This window comes from Nomascus leucogenys, chromosome 11 (assembly GCF_006542625.1).
Source record: "Nomascus leucogenys isolate Asia chromosome 11, Asia_NLE_v1, whole genome shotgun sequence".
Taxonomy (NCBI): domain Eukaryota; kingdom Metazoa; phylum Chordata; class Mammalia; order Primates; family Hylobatidae; genus Nomascus; species Nomascus leucogenys.
The window spans coordinates 117,842,600-117,861,078 of NC_044391.1; the positions used below are offsets into that span (position 1 = coordinate 117,842,600).

The window sequence follows — 18,479 nt, forward strand, 5'->3', positions numbered from 1 at the left end:
TATTAGCTAAAAGTCATCTTGGGCAAGTGATTTAATGTAAACCTTACAGTGGGGCTAGTAACACCACCTTCTCTCTCTTTTTTTTTTTTTAATTAAGAGGTACGATACTAAAGTGGCTATTGCATACTACTCAGCAATTAGTAATTTCATTATTGATAATCCTATACAATCTAGAAAGCTGCACAATCATATATTCTTACAAAAAAATCACTTAACAAGGACATCCAGAAAACAATGTTATGTAGCTTTTAATACATAAATGGTATCCTTTTATAACCACTTGATATTTTACAACATGTGACTATTTGGTAAATACTTCAAAATAGCTTATGCTGGGGTCTTGTAAGGCAATTTCTGAAGCTCTTGAGATTTTACAACAATTTTCTTCATATTAGTATGTTTCTATTTGGTTAACAACCTACAATATTCAGTGTAACAGCAACACTGTGTGTATTTCAATGTGTTAACATACTCTGTTGCCTAATGGCTCTTGAATTCAGTTATAAATTACATGATGCCTCAAATTGTTTCAGGAAAATGTTAGCTTGCAAAATATTTTTTTTCTTTCAAAATTCAAGACACACTTAACATATGGATTTTACAATACAGTTTATTAGCTGTTCTCCTCTTCTTCATAAATGGAATGGATAATGCTGATAATTCTTTACAAACCAGTACTCATTTCTTTAAGAAACTGTAATGAGGAGGTTGTCAAAAACACATATTTAATAAACAACTCCAAAGAGCAATGGGAAGCCAAATATTATTATTAATATGAAGGACCAGAGAAACTGGTTTCTGAAATAACTTCTACCTTTCACTAACATTTCTTAAAATTGCTCACCATGAAGATTTGTGCAATTCTAGTGCAGAGCAGTGGATGAAAGCTGTCTGAGGGGACAACACACACATAAATGGGGCTTTTGCCTGCCTTCCTATTAATAAAACGAGAACCAGCAGGAAAGGGCAAGGACCAAAATCAAATCTGATGACAAGAACAGTAACAAGAACAACAACAAAAAACCTCAGGAACCATTTGAAAACTTTTGTAGAAAAGAGGAGAATATGCCCATATTTTACTTAGAATCTCATTTCCCTAAATGTTTCCTCCTCATGACCACCATGTCCCCATTTTCAGTTCACATGATCAAGGAAGATAAGTCTATTCAATTAATATTTAATTTAAAAACCAAACAAAAAGGAGTAGGTGGCAAAAGAAACAAAATATATTTTAAATATATATATATGTTTGTGTGTGTGTGTGTGCAACTATGTAAAGAAAATAATTCCCATAGTTACAGTTTAAAGAAAGTTTTATATATATATTTATATATATTTTATTATAACAAAATAGGCAGCTATTGTGGGTAAAATATTCAGTAAAATCTGACTCCTAAGAATACATTTTAAGTTTTAGGCTATGAATTGGACTCCTTTCCATTGCCATTACGGTTACTACATCACCCCTGTAATGTCTGATTTATCTGTATTTATATCTAGGAAATTTTCTCAACCTTCTGTGTAAAAGGTGAACTTCCTTAGCACCTGAACATGGCCTCAATTCACGAAATATGATCATTTACATATGAACAACTTTTGTAAGACACGATAGTGTTGCTCAAGTAGATTAAAAACATTGAAACGTTATTCCTAGCAAATGTCCTGGGAAAAAAGAACCCTCAAATACTAAAAGGCTTTAAGAATGCTGAGGAAAGATGAAATCCCTTATGAAAGTCAACTCAGACATGAATTTTTAAATTAAAAAATGTTTTCCTTATTTATCTATAATGAAACAATTGCTTTGATGATAGAAGTTGATTGAGAAAAGGACTTGAGAGTAATACATTGGCCAAACCATGCTATTAAACTTCAGCGTGCAGAGTTGCTCAAAGTCTACTAAATCACTGATTAAAACCACTTTTTCATTTGTACTGAAATTTGAAAAGAATGTATATAAAGCTTTTCCAAAAATCTCTTAAAGTTACTTTCCCTTAAACATTAAGGATTTTTACCACAATTTCTGCGTCTCCCCAAATTCTTAATAGCTGGTCAGGCCATTCTATCTTCAGTTCTGAAAAATGGCCACTAACCAATAGTGACATTAAATAATACACACGATGTAACTTGAAGGAGACACTACATGTGAAAAAGAAGCGCAATTGCAGACCATGATGTGTGGGATATAATTCAACATGAAATCAGTACTGAAGAAGACTCCAGAGGAACGGGCAAAGGGATGCCGAAGAAAATGGAATTGTGGAAAACAAACAGAGAAACGTGAGTTTTCATAACTTTTCTTTTGCTGGAACCCAGATGTAAGAACCAGACTGTTCTTCTATGATCTGTTTCACTTGGTTGTAAATGTCTTCCAGCGTATCCCCCTGTACAATAGCTGTAATGATAGAAACAAAATCAGAAATCTCCATTAATTGTTTATTTTTGTCATTACAATTATTGGTGAAATAGTAGAAGCTAGTATCTTTGAAAAAGTTACTCATCCAGGAAGAATCACCGTTTATGTACTGTTCACTTAGAAAAAACGGCTCACTTCATTAATTTTCCTATTTATATAGTATAAAATTTTTATCTTAAAAATGGATCAAAAAGTAAGACTTGGTGATCTTTTGTTCTTTTACCATCTGAGCATATATTAGCTTTATTATTTTAAAACAAATCATTTTCTTAACTTTCCTGATTTCTCCATAAATGTATGTAGAAAAAAGGAAACTGGGTACAATCCCACAGACAGGATGATGTAAGGATAATTTTTTTGTTTTGTTTTTCCTTTTTTGGGGGGTAGGATCATGGGGGAAAAGAGCTCATTACAGATCGATACTGCTTTTTTCAGTTAAGCTAGCATGTCAGGTACGGTAGTGTAGGTGAATTGAGATACCTACGCTAGCTTGTTAGTGGTTAGAGACTTAACAATCAGTGTTTATTTGCTGTCTGAAATAATGTGTGAAAAAGAGAGTAACAATTACTAACAACTAATCCTTTGGAAATAGCTGAAGCCCCTGAGGTCTGTGAGGGATGAGGATTAGTTAATAAAGCAAACAAACAAACAAAAAGTATCGCTAGACAGCACTAAGCATGAGTAACTTTTTAAGAAGAAATAAAATGTTTATGGCTGGGTCTGGTGGCTCATGCCTGCAATCCCAGCACTCTGGGAGGCTGAAGTGGGAGGGTTGCTTGAGGCTAGGAGTTTGAGATCAGCCTGGGGAACATAGTGAGACCCTGTGTATTTAAAAAAAAAAAAAAAAAAAATTAGCTGGGCATGGTGGTGTGTGCCTGTAATCCTGGCTACTTGGGAGGCTGAGGCAGCAGGATGATCTCTTGAGCCCAGGAGGTCACATTTGCAGTGAGCTATGATCGTATCATTGGATCGTACCACTTGCCTGGGTGACAAAGTGGAACCTTGTTTCTCATAAAAAAGTTGACATATAAATGAAATAATTCAGAATTGCAAATTAGTCACTTATTAAACTACAAAAAAATGCCCAGTGATCTTGGTGTAGATTTCCATGGTCTGAAAAACTGAGCATAAAATGTCAAAGGGAGACTTTAAATAATACTGTCTATTTGGTGCCTGAGATTATGTGCATAGAAGAAAGAAGTTGTATGTAGCTAGGAAGGACTTATACACAGAGCTAGGAACGCCTGAGTAACCAAGAATTTAAAGTAACATAATATTCGCTAGTATCAGTTTTGTGAGACTTCTACCTTTGGAGCTAAATACAGACATGCCTCAACGTCCCTGAGGACTCCGTTCATTTGACAAAATACTTGGCTCATGGGTTTGGCATCTTGATGCACTCCAACAGCACAGGACAGAATCCCAGAGCATTTCATAGTTTAGGTTGACAGCAGCACGCAAGGATTTATTTTAGGAGAACACAGTCAGGAACTGACTTGGGAAATATACATTTTGCTTACTTTGTAAATTCATTAATGGAATGGTTAGTAAACCAGGATAATCCTTGCGAAGAAACTGGGAAAGCATAAGGGTGCAGACACCTTAACCATGTGATTAAAATTAGCAGCACAAGTAACGGCACGAGGAGACTTTGTCAACCTCCTTGTATGATACACAGAGGATACATCATTACTTCCTTGCTATTCCTGCCCCAAATGCATAACCTAAATCTAATTATGAGAAAACATCAGATAAATCCAAATTGAGGGAGGGACATTTTATAAAAGAATGGGTCTTTGGCCGGGTGCAGTGGCTCACACCTGTAATCCCACCACTTTGGGAGTCAAGGTGAAGGTGGGCGGATTGGATGAGTTTGAGACCAGCCTGGGCAACATGGCGAAATCCTGTTCTCTACAAAAATACGAAAATTAGCTGGGCATGTTGGCTGTAGCCTGTAGTCCCAGCTCCTTGGGAGGCTGAGGTGGGAGGATCACTCGAGCCTGGGAGGTGGAGGTTCCAGTGAACTGAGATTGCACCACTGCATTCCAGCCTGGGCGACAGAGTGAGACCCTGGCTCAAAAAAAACAAAAGACAAAAAACAAAACAAAAAAACAACAACAAAAAATCCCCCCTAGTGTTTTTACTCTTAAAAAATGTCAGTCAAGGTCATGAATAACAAGACTTGGGAACTATTTCAGATTAAAGAACATTAAAGATGTGATAATATTTCAGATTAAAGAACGTTAAGGATGTGATAATTCAATGCAACATGTGAGCCTGAACTGGATCCTGCACCGGAACAGAAAAACCATTTTTTTTCCATTTTGCTCTAAAGAGATTAGAAGAAAAGTGAAATAATAATAAGATCTATAGTTAGATGAGACATATAATTATTAAGTTTCCTGATTTTGATAATAAAACTATGATTATATAAGGGAATATCCCTGTTTTTTTGGAAAATACACACTGAAATATTTAGAAGTAAAGGGACATCTACCTGAAACCTACTCTCAAGTGTATCAGAAAAAAAATTATAAATGTGGTAAAAGGTTAACACTTGAGGAATTTGGGTGAAGGGTACATGAGACTCCCTGTACTATTCTTGTAACTTCTATTTAAGTCTGAAATTAGTTTGAAAAAAATAAGAAAGCACAAGGCTTACAAAACCATGACCCTTACTGATACCCAGTGTGAATGTCAAATTTAGGCTGATAGTATTTCAAACAAACAAGTAACAATAACAAAAATGTCCAAAGACTTGAGGAGGAAGTTAAAGGACAAGGTGAGTAAGATAAGAATTAACTTGAAATAGATTAAAGACTTAAATGTAAAACCAGAAACCATAAAACTCCTAGAAGAAAACATAGGGAAAAAAGCTCCTTGACACTGGTCTTGGATGATTTTTTGGAAAGCACAGGCAGCAAAATAAAAAATCATCAAGTGGGACATCAAATAAAAAATCTTCTACACGGCAAAGGAACAGTCAACAAAATGAAAAGGCAACCAACCTATGGAAGAGGAGAAAGTATTTCCAAACATGCAATTGATAAGGGGTTAATATCCAAAATATATAAGAAACTCATTAGCAAAATACCAAATAATCCATTTAAAAAATGGGCAAAGGACTGGAATAGACATTTTTCCAAAGACAGATGGCCAACAGGTATCAGTAAAAGTGCTCAACCTCATTAATCATCAGAGGAATAGAAACCAAAACCATAATGAGGCTGGGTGCGGTGGCTCACACGTACCATCCTAACACTTTGGGAGGCTGAGACGGGTGGATCACTTGAGGCCAGGAGTTCGAGACCAGTCTGACCGACATGGCAAAACCCTGTCTCTACTAAAAATACAAAAATTAGCCGGGTGTGGTGGCAGGAGCCTGTAATCCCAGCTATTCAGGAGGCTGAGGCATGAGAATTGCTTGAACCCAGGAGGCAGAGGTTGCAGTGAGCTGAGATCACGCCACTGTACTCCAGCCTGGGTGACAGAACAAGACTGTTACAAACACACACACAAACCGTAATGAAATATCACCTTAGACCTGTGTGGATGGCTGTTATCAAAAGATAAGAGATAACAAGTAGGCAATGGTATGAAGAAGAGGTAACCCTGTACACTGTTGGTGGGAATGTAAATGAGTAAAGCCATCACAGAAAATGGTGTGGACGTTCCTCAAGAAATTATTGTTATTATTTTTGAGACAGTTTCACTCTTGTTGCCCAGGCTGGAGTGCAATTGCGCGATCTCGGCTCACTGCAACCTCTACCTCCCAGGTTCAAGCAATTCTCCTGCCTCAACCTTCCAAGTAGTTGGAATTACAGGCATGCACCACCACACCCGGCTAATTTTGTATTTTTAGTAGAGAAAAGGGGTTTCACCATGTTGGTCAGGCTGGTCTCGGACTCCTGACCTCAGGTGATCCGCCCGCCTCGGCCTCCCAAAATGCTGGGATTACAGGCATGAGCCATTGTGCCCAGCCACCTCAAAAAATTAAAAACTGAGTTATTATATGATCTAGCAATCCCACTACTTGGTATATATCCAAAGGAAAGGAAATTGGGCCAGGCATGGTGGCTCACACCTGTAATTCCAGCACTCTGGGAGGCTGAAGCAGGCGGATCACTTGAGATCAGGAGTTTGAGACCAGCATGGCCAACCCTGTCTCTACTAAAAATACAAAAATTAGCTGGGCGTGGTGGCATGTACCTCTCTAGTCCTTGCTACTTGGGAGGCTAAGGCAGGAGAATCAACTGAACCCAGGAGGCAATGGTTGCAGCAAGCTGAGATCACACCTGCATTCCAGCCTAGACAACAGAGCGAGACTCTGTCTCAAAACAAAACAAAACAATAAAAACAAAAAGCCAACAACAACAAAAAGAAAACCAAAGGAAAATAAATTGGTATGTTGAAATCTGCACTCCTATGTTCACTGCAACATAATCAACAATAGCCCAGATATGAAAATAACCTGAGTCTGTCAAAAGATGAATGAGCCGGGCCCGTTGGCTCATGCCTGTAGTCCCAGCACTTTGGGAGGCCAAGGCGGGTGGATCACCTGAGGTCAGGAGTTTGAGACCAGCCTGACCAACATGGGGAAACTCCGTCTCTACTAAAAATACAAAATTAGCTGGGCATGGTGGCACATGCCTGTAATCCCAGCTACGCAGGAGGCTAAGGCAGGAGAATTGCTTGAACCCGGGAGGTTGTGGTGAGCTGAGATCATGCCATTGCACTCCAACCTGAGCAGTAAGAGCAAAACTGCATCTCCAAAAAAAAAAAAAAAAGATGAATGAATAAAGAAAATATTGTAGGCCAGATGCACACCTATAATCCAAGCACTCTGGGAGGCTGAGGAAGGAGGATTGCTTGAGCCCAGGAGTTTGAGACCAGCCTAGGCAACATAGCGAGACCCTGTCTCTACAAAAATAAAAAATTAGCCAGGTGTGGTGTTGCACGCCTGTAGTCCCAGCTACTAAGGAAGCTGAAGAGAGAGAATTGCTTGAGCCCAGGAAGTTGAGGCTGCAGTGAGCCATGATCATGACACTGTACTCCAGCCTGGGCAAGAACAAAGCCCTGTCTCAAAAACGAACAAAAAACCCCAAAACAGGCTGGGCACGGTGGCTCACACCTGTAATCCCAGCACTTTGGGAGGCCGAGGCGGGTGGATCTCGAGGTCAGGAGATCAAGACCATCCTGGCTAACACAGTGAAACCCCGTCTCTACTAAAAATACAAAAAATTAGCTGGGTGTGGTGGCAGGTGCCTGTAGTCCCAGCTACTCAGGAGGCTGAGGCAGGAGAATGGCATGAACCCGGGAGGCGGAGCTTGCAGTGAGCCGAGATCATGCCACTGTACTCCAGCCCGGGCGACAGAGCAAGACTCCATCTCAAACAAAAACAAAAACAACCCCAAAACAAACAACAACAAATATATATATATATATAATGTCTGTCTGTATATGCATATGGTATATGTACAACAATGGAATATTTTATTAGGGCATAAAAATGAAAATCCTATCATCTGCAACAACCAACATGAGTGAATGTGGAGGACCTTATGCTATATGAAATAAGCCAGACACAGAAAAGCAAATACTATATTTCATTTATACATGGAAGCTAAAAGAGTAGAACTCATAGAAACAGAGAGGTGGTTTCCAGGGACTGCAGAGGAGGAGAAATGGGGAGATGTTGGTGAAAGGGTACAAACTTTCAGTTATGAGTAAATTCTAGGGATCTAATATACAGTAATATGACTATTGTTAATAAAAAGTAGATCTTAAGCGTCTTCCCTACACACACAAAATGGTAACTATGTGGTTAAAGACATGTTAATTTGATTGTATTAATCAATTTACAATGTATACGTTTATCAAATCACATTATATGCCTTGAATATATACGAATTTTGTCAATTATACCTCAACAAGGCTAGAGAAAATGGATCAAAATTTATAAAGAGAAAAATCAGAGTTTCATAGAAGAAATGAAATCTACATCTATTTTTCTCTGGTCAAGTGTGAATTATTCCTGTTTTTGCTGTTCTAATCAATAACCTAAGAAACATTAAATCTCAAGATTCCTGGCCGGGCACGGTGGCTCACCCCTGTAATCCTAGCATTTTGAGAGGCTGAGGCAGGTGGATCACCTGAGGTCAGGAGTTCGAGACCAGTCTGACCAACATGGCGAAACTCCATCTCTACTAAAAATACAAAATTAGCTGGGCGTGGTGGCACAAGCCTGTAATCCCAGCTACTCGGGAGGCTGAGGCAGGAGAATCACTTGAGCCAGGGAGGGGGAGGTTGCGGTGAGCTAAGTCATACCATTGCACTCCGCTTGGGTGAGAGCAAAACTCCGTATCAAAGAGAAAAAAAAAGGTTCTCCAGCACCGCTGCCTAGGCTAGATGATACTAGTTAGTGCATAGTTCAAAATCCACTTGAATGGGTCAGTTCACATGGCTTCAAAGCAAAATTCTATCTTAAAGAGGACTGTTACAACATGGTTCCAACCTGTGAAATGTTCAGTAAACTCCTGTTCCAGTTTCATGGCTCTCTCAAATGTTTTTCTGGCTTGTTCTTCTGTTAGACGCTTATTCATTTCCCTATGAAAATAAATTTAGAAATTGGTAATTACCAACTTATAATACTTTTTTTAAAAAGATGACAAAGGAGAGAAGACACATAAAATAGAAAATCATGAAAAGTTGAACTCTGTTGAAAATATGAATGTCATTAAAAACTTGAGTCATTCTGGCCGTTTCTGGGATTTTATTTATTTATTTTTTTTGAGATAGTGTCTCACTCTGTCACCCAGGCTGGAGTGCAGTGGCACGATCTCAGCTCACTGCAACCTCTGCCTCCTGGGTTCAAGCAATTCTCCTGCCTCCATCTCTCAAGTAGCTGGATTACAGGCATGCACCACCACACCCGGCTAATTTTTATATTTTTAGTAGAGATGGGGTTTCACCAAGTTGGGCAGGCTGGTCCCAAACTCCTGACCCCAGGTAATCTGCTCACCTTGGCCTCCCAAAGTGCTGTGATTACAGATGTGAGCCACTGAGCCCAGCCTGTTTCTGGGATTTTTAAAAATAAAAATAATAGGCTGGGCATGGTGGCTAATACCTGTAATCCAGCATTTTGGGAGGCCGAGGCAGGTGGATCACTTGAGGTAAGGAGTTCAGGACCAGCCTGGCCAACAAGACAAAACCCCATTTCTACTAAAAATATAAAAATTAGCTGGGTGTGGTGGCGCATGCCTGTAATCCTAGCTACTCGGGAGGCTAAGGCAGGAGAATCGCTTGAACCCAGGAGGCAGAGGTTGCAGTGAGCCGAGATTGCACCACTGCATTCCAGTCTGGGCGACAGAGTGAGACTCTGTCTCCACAACAACAAAATAAATAAATAAAAATAAAAAAACTAGATTTAGTCACTGAATATGTTGCTGTATACTTGGAATGACAGAGGATTTTAACAAATTCTGCATCAGCTCAGTGTAGCCAAAAAACCTATTCATTAATTTATGACACTTTTGACTTTGATGAAAATTTCATATTAAAATGACTCAGAGATCTACCTATCAGTTACAGAAAATAAGGGGACAAACAACCATATAAATAACACCATGAGAAGGTAATCAGAAAATACAGTCTGGGGAAAATCTGCAGAAGAAATGACCTGGTTTCTATCACAAATAAATGGGAGGTGGGATGTGGGGGGGGGGCATAAAAGAGAGATGTGGAGAGAGAATCTATAGGTTAAACAACCAACTGCCATGAATAGATCTTACTAAAAACTTTATTCCAACAAACTGAAGAAACACAAACAAAACTTATGAAATAACCAGCAACATTTGAACTATATCAAATAATTATTTTAAGTATGATAATCAGTGACTTTTTGTAAGAAATTATCTTTCAAATACAGTGATGTACACAGACAAAATGATAGAAATGTCTGAGCCTTGTTTCAAAATAATCTGGAATGAAGGTGTAAGGAGGTGGGTGTGAGTGGAGAAACAAGATTGGTCATAAGTGGATAATTATTGCTGCAGCTGGATGATGAGTATATGAGAGTTCGTTCCCAATTTAAAGGAAAGCCTTCAATATTTTGCCATTAATTATGATGTTTGCTTTGATATTTTGTAGAGTTACTGTCTAGTATTCTTTCATCCCGCCCTACAGAATTCTCTGCAGCATTTCTTGTAAGGTGGGACTACAGGTAATAAACTCTTCCAGTTTTCATTTATCTGGGCATGTGTTAATTTCTCCCTCATTTTTGAAGAATAGATTTGCCAGATGTAGGATTCTTTGTTGACAGTTAAATTTTTTTTTTTTCTTCAGTGTTTTGAACCCACTGTCTTCTGGCCTCCAAAGTTTCTGATAAAATATCTGCTGGCAGGGCATGGTGGCTCAAGCCTATAATCCCAGCACTTTGGGAGGCCGAGGCAGGTGGATCACCTGAGGTCAGGAGTTCGGGACCAGCCTGGCCAACATGGTGAAATCCCGTCTCTACTAAAAATACAAAAATTAGCAGGGCGCAGTGGTAAGTCCCTGTAATCCCAGCTACTAGGGAGGCTGAGGCAAGATAATCACTTGAACCTGGGAGGTAGAGAGGTTGCAGTGAGCTGAGAATGAGCCACTGCACTCCAACCTGGGAGACAGAGTAGAACCTGTCTCAAAAAAAAAAAAAAAATCTGCTGATTGCTGGGCATGGTGGGTATTTACTTACAACTGTAATCCCAGCACTTTGGAAGGCTGAGGTGGGAGATCACTTGAGCTCAGGAGTTCGAGACCAGCCTGGGAAACATGGCAAAACCCTGTCTCTCTAAAAAATACAAAAATTAGCCAGGCGTGGTGGTGCGTGTCTGTAGCCCTAGCTGCCTGGGAGGCGGAGGTGAGAGGCTGCTTGAGCCCAGGAAGTTAAGGCAGCAGTAACCTGTGTAAGCAGTGAGCCACTGCACTCCAGCCTGGGTGACAAAGCGAGACCTTGTCTCAAAAAACAAACAAACAAAAACAGCAACTGATAATCTTATTGGGAAATCCCTTGTGTGTGGTAAGTTGCTGCTTTCAAGATTCTCTCTGTATTCTGACAGTTTGATTATAATGTGCCGCAGTGTGGGTGTATCTAAGTTTATCCTGCTTTGAGTTCACTGATTTTCTTGGATTATATTCACGTCTTTCATCAAATTTGGGATATTTTTGGCCATTATTTCTTTAAACAATCTCTCTGCCCTTTCTCTATTCTCCTTCGAGGACCCCCACAATGTGTACATTGATTGCTTGATGATGTCTTATAGGTTCCTTAGGCTCTGTTCACTTTTCTTCAATCATTTCTCTGTTTCTCAGACTAAATAATTTCCATTGTTGTATCTTTAAGTTAAATTTGTTGATTCTTCTGTCTGCTCAAATCTCCCTGAACCCCTGTAGTGAATTTTCCATTTCAGTTATTTTTAGCTCCAGAATTTCCTTTTGGTTTCTTTTTAGGTTTTTTATTTCTTTGTTGATATTTCCATTTTGTTCATGTATCTTTTTCATCTTTTTTCCCTTTATCTTTTTGGAGACAAGGTCTCCCTCTGTTGCTCAGGCTGGAGTGCAGTGGCGTGATCTCAGCTCACTGCAGCCTTGACCTCCCAGGCTCAAGAGATCCTCCCACCTCAGCTTCGCATGCAGCTGGGACCACAGGCTCGTGCCACCATGGCCAGCTAATTTTTGTTTATTTTTTTTTTTTGAGACGGAGTTTTGCTCTTGTTGCCCAGGCTGGGGTGCAATGGTATGGTCTCCACTCACTGCAACCTCCGCCTCCTGGGTTCAAGCGATTCTCCTGCCTCAGCCCCCCAAGTAGCTGGGACTACAGATGCCCACCACCACGCCCAGCTAATTTTTGTATTTTTAGTAGAGATGGGGTTTTGCTATGTTGCCCAGGCTGGTCTCAAACTCCTGACCTCAGGTGTTCTGCCTGCCTCAGCCTCCCAAACTGCTGGGGTTACGGACGTGAGCCACCGCGCCTGGCCAATTTTTGCTTACCTTTTGTAGAGGCAAGGTCTCACTATGTTGCCCAGGTTAGCCTTGAACCACTGAGTTCAAGTGATCCTCTCGTCTCAGCCTTCTAAGTGCCAGGATTACAGACATGAGCCACTGCGCTGGGCCTATCACTTTCTTGAGACTTTGTCCATGTCTTTTAGCTCATTTAGCATCTTGTTTTACAGTCTTTATTAAGTCTAACTCTTTCTCAGGGATAGTTTATTCTTCCTTTGAATGGGCTATGTTTTCCTGTTTCTTCGCATGTCTTGTGATTTTTTGTGGGAAACTGCACATTTAAATCTTACAATGTGGTAACTCTGAAGATCAAATTCTCTTCCTTTCTCAGGGTTTGCTGTTTTATTTAGAATTTAATTTTACTGTTCACTGTTGCAAGGTGTTTCTGTACCAGGAATCAGCCTGAGGTGTAAACGTAGGGTCTTTTCAGGTATTTTCTAAGCCTGTGATTTTCCATGGATATGAAAACCTCCCCTCATATACATGGTTACTTTTGAATGTCCTGGTCTGGCCCCCAAAAGGGGAGGGAAAAAAAGGTGTGTGTGTGTGTGGTGCGGGAGGAAGAAGGAAGCACTAGCCCTTTGTTTTTACTTAATATTTTTTTCTTTCTCCTCACTAATCACCACTGAAGGCAATGGCCCTTTAAATCTTTAAGTCACTTCAGCCTCAAGTGGAGGGGCTTGTCTCAATGGCAGTGGGGTTTGCAACAATGGCTTACTGTATGGCTGTATGGCTGCATCTCCATGATCAGAAGCAGTTAATTAGCTATCAGAGCAAAGATCCCTGCTATTTGGAGGACAGAATCCTTATTCTCCACACTGGCTCCCACAAACCCTATGCAAAGCTGCTTGAAAATGTGTGCACGGCCACATGCTATCGGGCTGAGGGTAGAGGGACAGGTAGTTGCTACCATGTTAAGAGCTGAAATTAACCTTTCAAACCTTCCCCTGGAAGTTATAAGCCTTCAATAGACTTCAGAATTCCAAAACTGATAAAAATGGTGAACAGAGTTCCGAAATAGTAACATCAGACAGATTCTGCCAGTGCAGTTGTCGTCTGGGTGGGGAGACAGATTCCCAGAGCTTCCTACTCTGCCATCTTCCCTCTAGCTCCATAACGGATTAGTTTTTAAATGTTGCAGCAGTGTTGCACACCAGGAATATACCCAACTTGGTTGTTACATTTTGCCTTATTAAAAAAAAATTGTTTGGTTCAGTTTGCTCCTATTTTGGTAAGGGTTCTTGCATCTATAGTCATAATTAAGACTGGCTTTATCATTTTCCTTTCCTATATAGTCCTTTCCAGGTTTGGGTATCAAATCAATGCTCATAAATTAGTTGAAGAGTTTGTATAAAATTGACATAGCTTCTTAGCTTTTGGTAGAATTTACTAAGTCCTCTTGGCTTAGTATTTAATTTGTGGAAAGGTTTTTATGATGTGTTCAAGTCTTTAATAAGTACTAGATTATTTAGGTTTTCTATTTCTCTTTTCCCTATTTTTTCCTTAACATTTTCTGAAGTATATGTTTCAAACACAGATGAGCAATATTAGAAAAATCGTATCATACAGCTTGTTACATTTTCACAAACTTACATGTACCTGTGTACTTAGGTCAAGACACAGAACATAACTAGGACCCCAGAACCCGGGTGTGCTCACTCTAGTCACCAACCCATTCTCACAGGGTAACCTCTATTTGACTTCTATGAGTAATTATTAAATTTGGAGTCATAGAGTATGTATATCTTTAGGTCTGGGTTTTTAACTCAAATTGTACTTGTGAGATTCTTCCATACTTTTGTATGTGGCTGGAGATTGCTCACTCTCATTATCATAGAATGTTTCATTGTGAACATGTCATAATTTACATATTCTACTGCTGATAGTATTTGGATAGTTTCTAGTTTTTAGTTACTGACTCTTTGTTTTTTTTTACAGCCAGGGTCTCACTCTGTCACCAAGACTGGAGTGCAGTGGTGCAAGCATGGCTCACTACAGCTTGGCTCGAACTGCTGGGCTCAAGCGATCCTCCTGCTTTGCCCTCCTAAGTAGCTGGGATTACAGGAATGCACCACCACATCCAGCTACCTTTTAAAGTTTTTTGGAGGGACAGGGTTGTGCCATGTTGCCCAGGCTGGTCTCCAACTCCTGACCTCAAGCAATCCTTCTGTCTTGGGCTCCCAAAGTGTTGGGATTACAGGTGTGAGCTGCTGCACCTGACAGTTGTTGACTATTTGAACAGTACCGTCATCACTCTTGTACATGTCTTTGTAAACACATGTAAGCATTTCTGTTGAGTGTGCATCTAAGAATATGACTTCTGGGTCATAACTAATGTGTTATGTTCAGCTTTAGGAGATACTATGTTTGTTTGTTTTTTTTTTGAGACGGAATCTTGCTGTCGCCCAGGCTGGAGTGCAGTGGCGCGATCTCGGCTCACTGCTGGCTCTGCCCGCCGGGGTTCACGCCATTCTCCTGCCTCAGCCTCCCACGTAGCTGGGACTGCAGGCGCCCGCCACCTCGCCCGGCTAATTTTTTGTGTTTTTAGTAGAAACAGGGTTTCACCGTGTTAGCCAGGATGGTCTCGATCTCCTGACCTCGTGATCCGCCTGCCTCGGCCTCCCAAAGTGCTAGGATTACAGGCGTGCGCCACCGCGCCTGGCCAGGAGATACTATGATACTATAAACAGTATACCCAATGAAGATGCACCAATTTGCACCCCTAACACTGTTATAAGTTTTAGTTGTTCCACATCCTTGCCAGCATTAAATATTTTCTGTCTTTTTCATTTTAACTATTCTGGTAAGTGGGTGGTAGTGTAAGACATCAGGGTTTTAACTTGTATTTCCATGATTAGTTGGGCACTATCTCACATGCTTATTCTTTGGAGATTCTCTTTTGAGATGTGTCCAAGCCCTTTGTCCCTTTTCCTGTTGGGCTGCCTCTGTCAATCTCTTCGATGTCTGCTGCATGTGTAGTCATATCCTTTTTCTTGCCTGATACATTGATTTGTCTTCTTTTTTTTCTCGATCACTCCTAATGGTTTACTGTATTTTCAAAGAGAACACTTTTGGCTTTGTTGATCCTCTTTATCATATGTTTGTTTTTTCTATTTCATTAATTTCTGCTCTGCCATATTTTTTATTTTTAAATTTTTAAATATTGTTTTCTTTTTTTTTTTTTTCCTTGGGACAGGGTCTCGCTCTGTCACCAGGCTGGAGTGCAGTGGCAAGATCTTGGCTCACTGCAACCTCCACTCCGTGCTCAAGCAATCCCCCCATCTCAGCCTCCCAAGTAGCTGAGACCACAGGCGCACACCACCATGCCTGGCTATTTCTTTGTATTTTTAGTAGAGACAGAGTCTCACCATGTTGCCCAGCCTGGTCTTGAACTCCTGAACTCAAGCAATCCGCCTGCCTAGGCCTCCTGAAGTGTTGGGATTATAGGGGCCGGCCACTGTGCCCCACCTTCTATCTTTTTTTGAGTTTGACTGATATTTTTTCAATTTCTCAAAATCTTAGATTTTCAACTTTCCTAATATTTGATTTTCAACATTCTTTCCTAACATTTAAAGCTGTGTGTATTCCTTCAACAAAGCTATGAAAGCCTCCAAACTCATTACTTGGCAATTCACTACTATTTAGTTCAAAACATCAATTTATTCTGTGCTTTCTTCTTTGACTCACTCAGAAGTATAATGCTTAATTTCCAAATATATGAGAATTTTCTAGTTATCTTTTAATTATTGGTTTTCATTTAAATTGCATTATGGTCAGATAATATTTGTTTTCTATCCTTTGAAATTTGTAATCTAGCAAATGATCGGTTTTGGTAATTGTTTCACGTACACTGGAAATCCATGTCTATTTTGCAGATGTTGAGTGCACTGTTTAACATATGTCAAATAGGTAAAGTTTTAAATTTGTGTTATTCTATACCTTCACTGATTTTTTACATTTGTTTTCTTATTTAATTGCTTCCTGACAGATGTGTCAGGTTCTGTCTTGATGATTTTGGAATTACCTTTTCGCCCCTATGCAGCTGTCAATTTGTACTTTTTATGTTTTGAGAATGCTATGAAGTGCAAACAAATGTACGAACAGATCTTCCTGTTGGAGTGAATATTTTACTTTTATGAAATGTCACTCTTTTTTTTTTTTTTTGAGTTGGATCTCGCTCTGTCGCCCAGGCTGGGGTGCAGTGGTGCGATCTCGGCTCACTGCAAGCTCCGCCTCCTGGGTTCACTCCATTCTCCTGCCTCAGCCTCCCAAGTAGCTGGGACGACAGGTGCCTGAGACCACGCCCGGCTAATTTTCTGTATTTTTAGTAGAGACGGAGTTTCACCGTGTTAGCCAGGATGGTCTCGATCTCCTGACCTCGTGATCTGTCCGCCTCAGCCTCCCAAAGTGCTGGGATTACAGGCGTGAGCCACTGCGCCCGGCCATGAAATGTCACTCTCAAGCTAAGTAATACTTCTTGCCTTAAAGTATACTTCGTCAGCAATATAAAAATCAGCCTAGTTTAGCATGGTATATCTTTTCCTATTCTCTTACTTTCAACCTTTCCATAGCCTAATTTTTAAGGTGTGTCTGATGAAAGCCACATAGAATTTACTTTTTTCTTCACCCATTCTGACAATCCTTGTCTTTTAATTGAACATTTAGTCTAGTAGTCTAATATTTGCTTTAGTTTATACCATCTTACTATTTATATGGTTCTGCCTCACTTGTTCTATGTTTTTATTTGCTTTTTCTTAATTTTTACTTAGATTCTATTTTTTTGTCCCCCGAAAGTATTAGGTAATGGTTATATATTCTTTTATTCTCTTAATGGTTACCTGAGAGCTGTGCTGCATACTTCAGTAGCCACAAGTCACGTGGGGCTATTTAAAGTTCTAACACATGTTACCTTATACTTTAGTAATATTAATGATGATGATTACAATGACAATTTATAACCCATAGTGCTTATTTAATCCTCACCACATAATCTGAGGTGAATATACATACTACTATTATCTCAATTTTATAAATAAAGAAACTGAGATGCAGGGAGAGTAAATAAATTACCCTACAGTGACTGAATTTGTACACAGAGGCTATGCCTGAGGCATTTACACTTACATGATATTTTCCATGGATTTGGGCTTAATAAAAATGGAGATAGGGTAAAGCTGTGCAATCTGTAATCTCTTTATGGCATTTCCAGACACATCAAGGATACAGTGTTTGCCCTAAAATAAAGGGAACAAAGAAAAAAAACAAGTGAGCCAAATATTCTCAATAGTATCAAAGGTACTTTTCCTACAGGTCCACAGTCTAAATCATGATGTGTTTGGATCCTTGTTCACTTTAAGCAAACTTGTCATTTCTCTCAGCAAACTTTAGATAGGAAATGAAATGGCTGAATATACATAATTAATCTGTCATTTTCAAACAAATGTTATATTTAAAAAGGAATGAAAATACAGTTCCTGGTTTTCACAGATAAGTTATTTCTCGAAATGGTGAAAACCAGAGCTCCCCTCCTTCCCTTTTTTTAAAATTTAAGAGATGGGGTCTTGTTCTGCTGACTAGGCTGGTCTTGAACTCCTGGGGCTCAAGTGATCCTCCCACCTCAGCCTCCCGAAGTGCTGGCATGATAGGCATGAGCCACTGTGCCAGGCCCAGGTTCCTATTTTTCATTCTGCCAAGAAAAGGTATCCATAAAGACTCCAAACTACCATCTCCCCATAGCTATCATTTCATAAAAGATAAAAAACCCTAGAGTAAGGGCAAACCTTTTAAATAAACAAATTTCCGAAACGTCATTACCACTACTCAATCCTTCTATTTCTCATTTTATTAGGGACTGGCAAAAACTCATAAACTAGCATATGGGACCCCAATTCTAGATTTAAATGACAATTTTTCTGACAAGCTTAAACTCACTGACAAAGGATACTTAGGTTTTTAATGGAGATGAGCATTTCCATGTTAAGCAGAGTAGTATTTATTATTTATGACAGATTTTCTTCTAATACATTTG

General features: G+C 39.7%; 1 protein-coding gene across 20 annotated transcripts in view; it reads right to left on the reverse strand.

Annotated features, from left to right (window-relative positions):
- Positions 1-592: 592 nt before the first annotated feature.
- Positions 593-18,479, reverse strand: part of DLG1 (discs large MAGUK scaffold protein 1) — a 192,127-nt gene continuing 174,240 nt past the window's right edge. For 18 of the 20 annotated variants that reach the window (XM_030823041.1, XM_030823038.1, XM_030823037.1 and 15 more), the window contains 3 exons: positions 17,576-17,685; positions 8,928-9,019; positions 593-2,392 (listed from right to left, as the gene is read on the reverse strand). In XM_030823041.1, the coding sequence (XP_030678901.1) occupies positions 2,286-2,392; positions 8,928-9,019; positions 17,576-17,685 (309 nt within the window). In that variant the 3' untranslated portion in view covers positions 593-2,285. The remainder of the gene's footprint in view (positions 2,393-8,927; positions 9,020-17,575; positions 17,686-18,479) is intronic. The other 2 variants (XM_030823040.1, XM_030823032.1) reach the window with 1 other exon arrangement.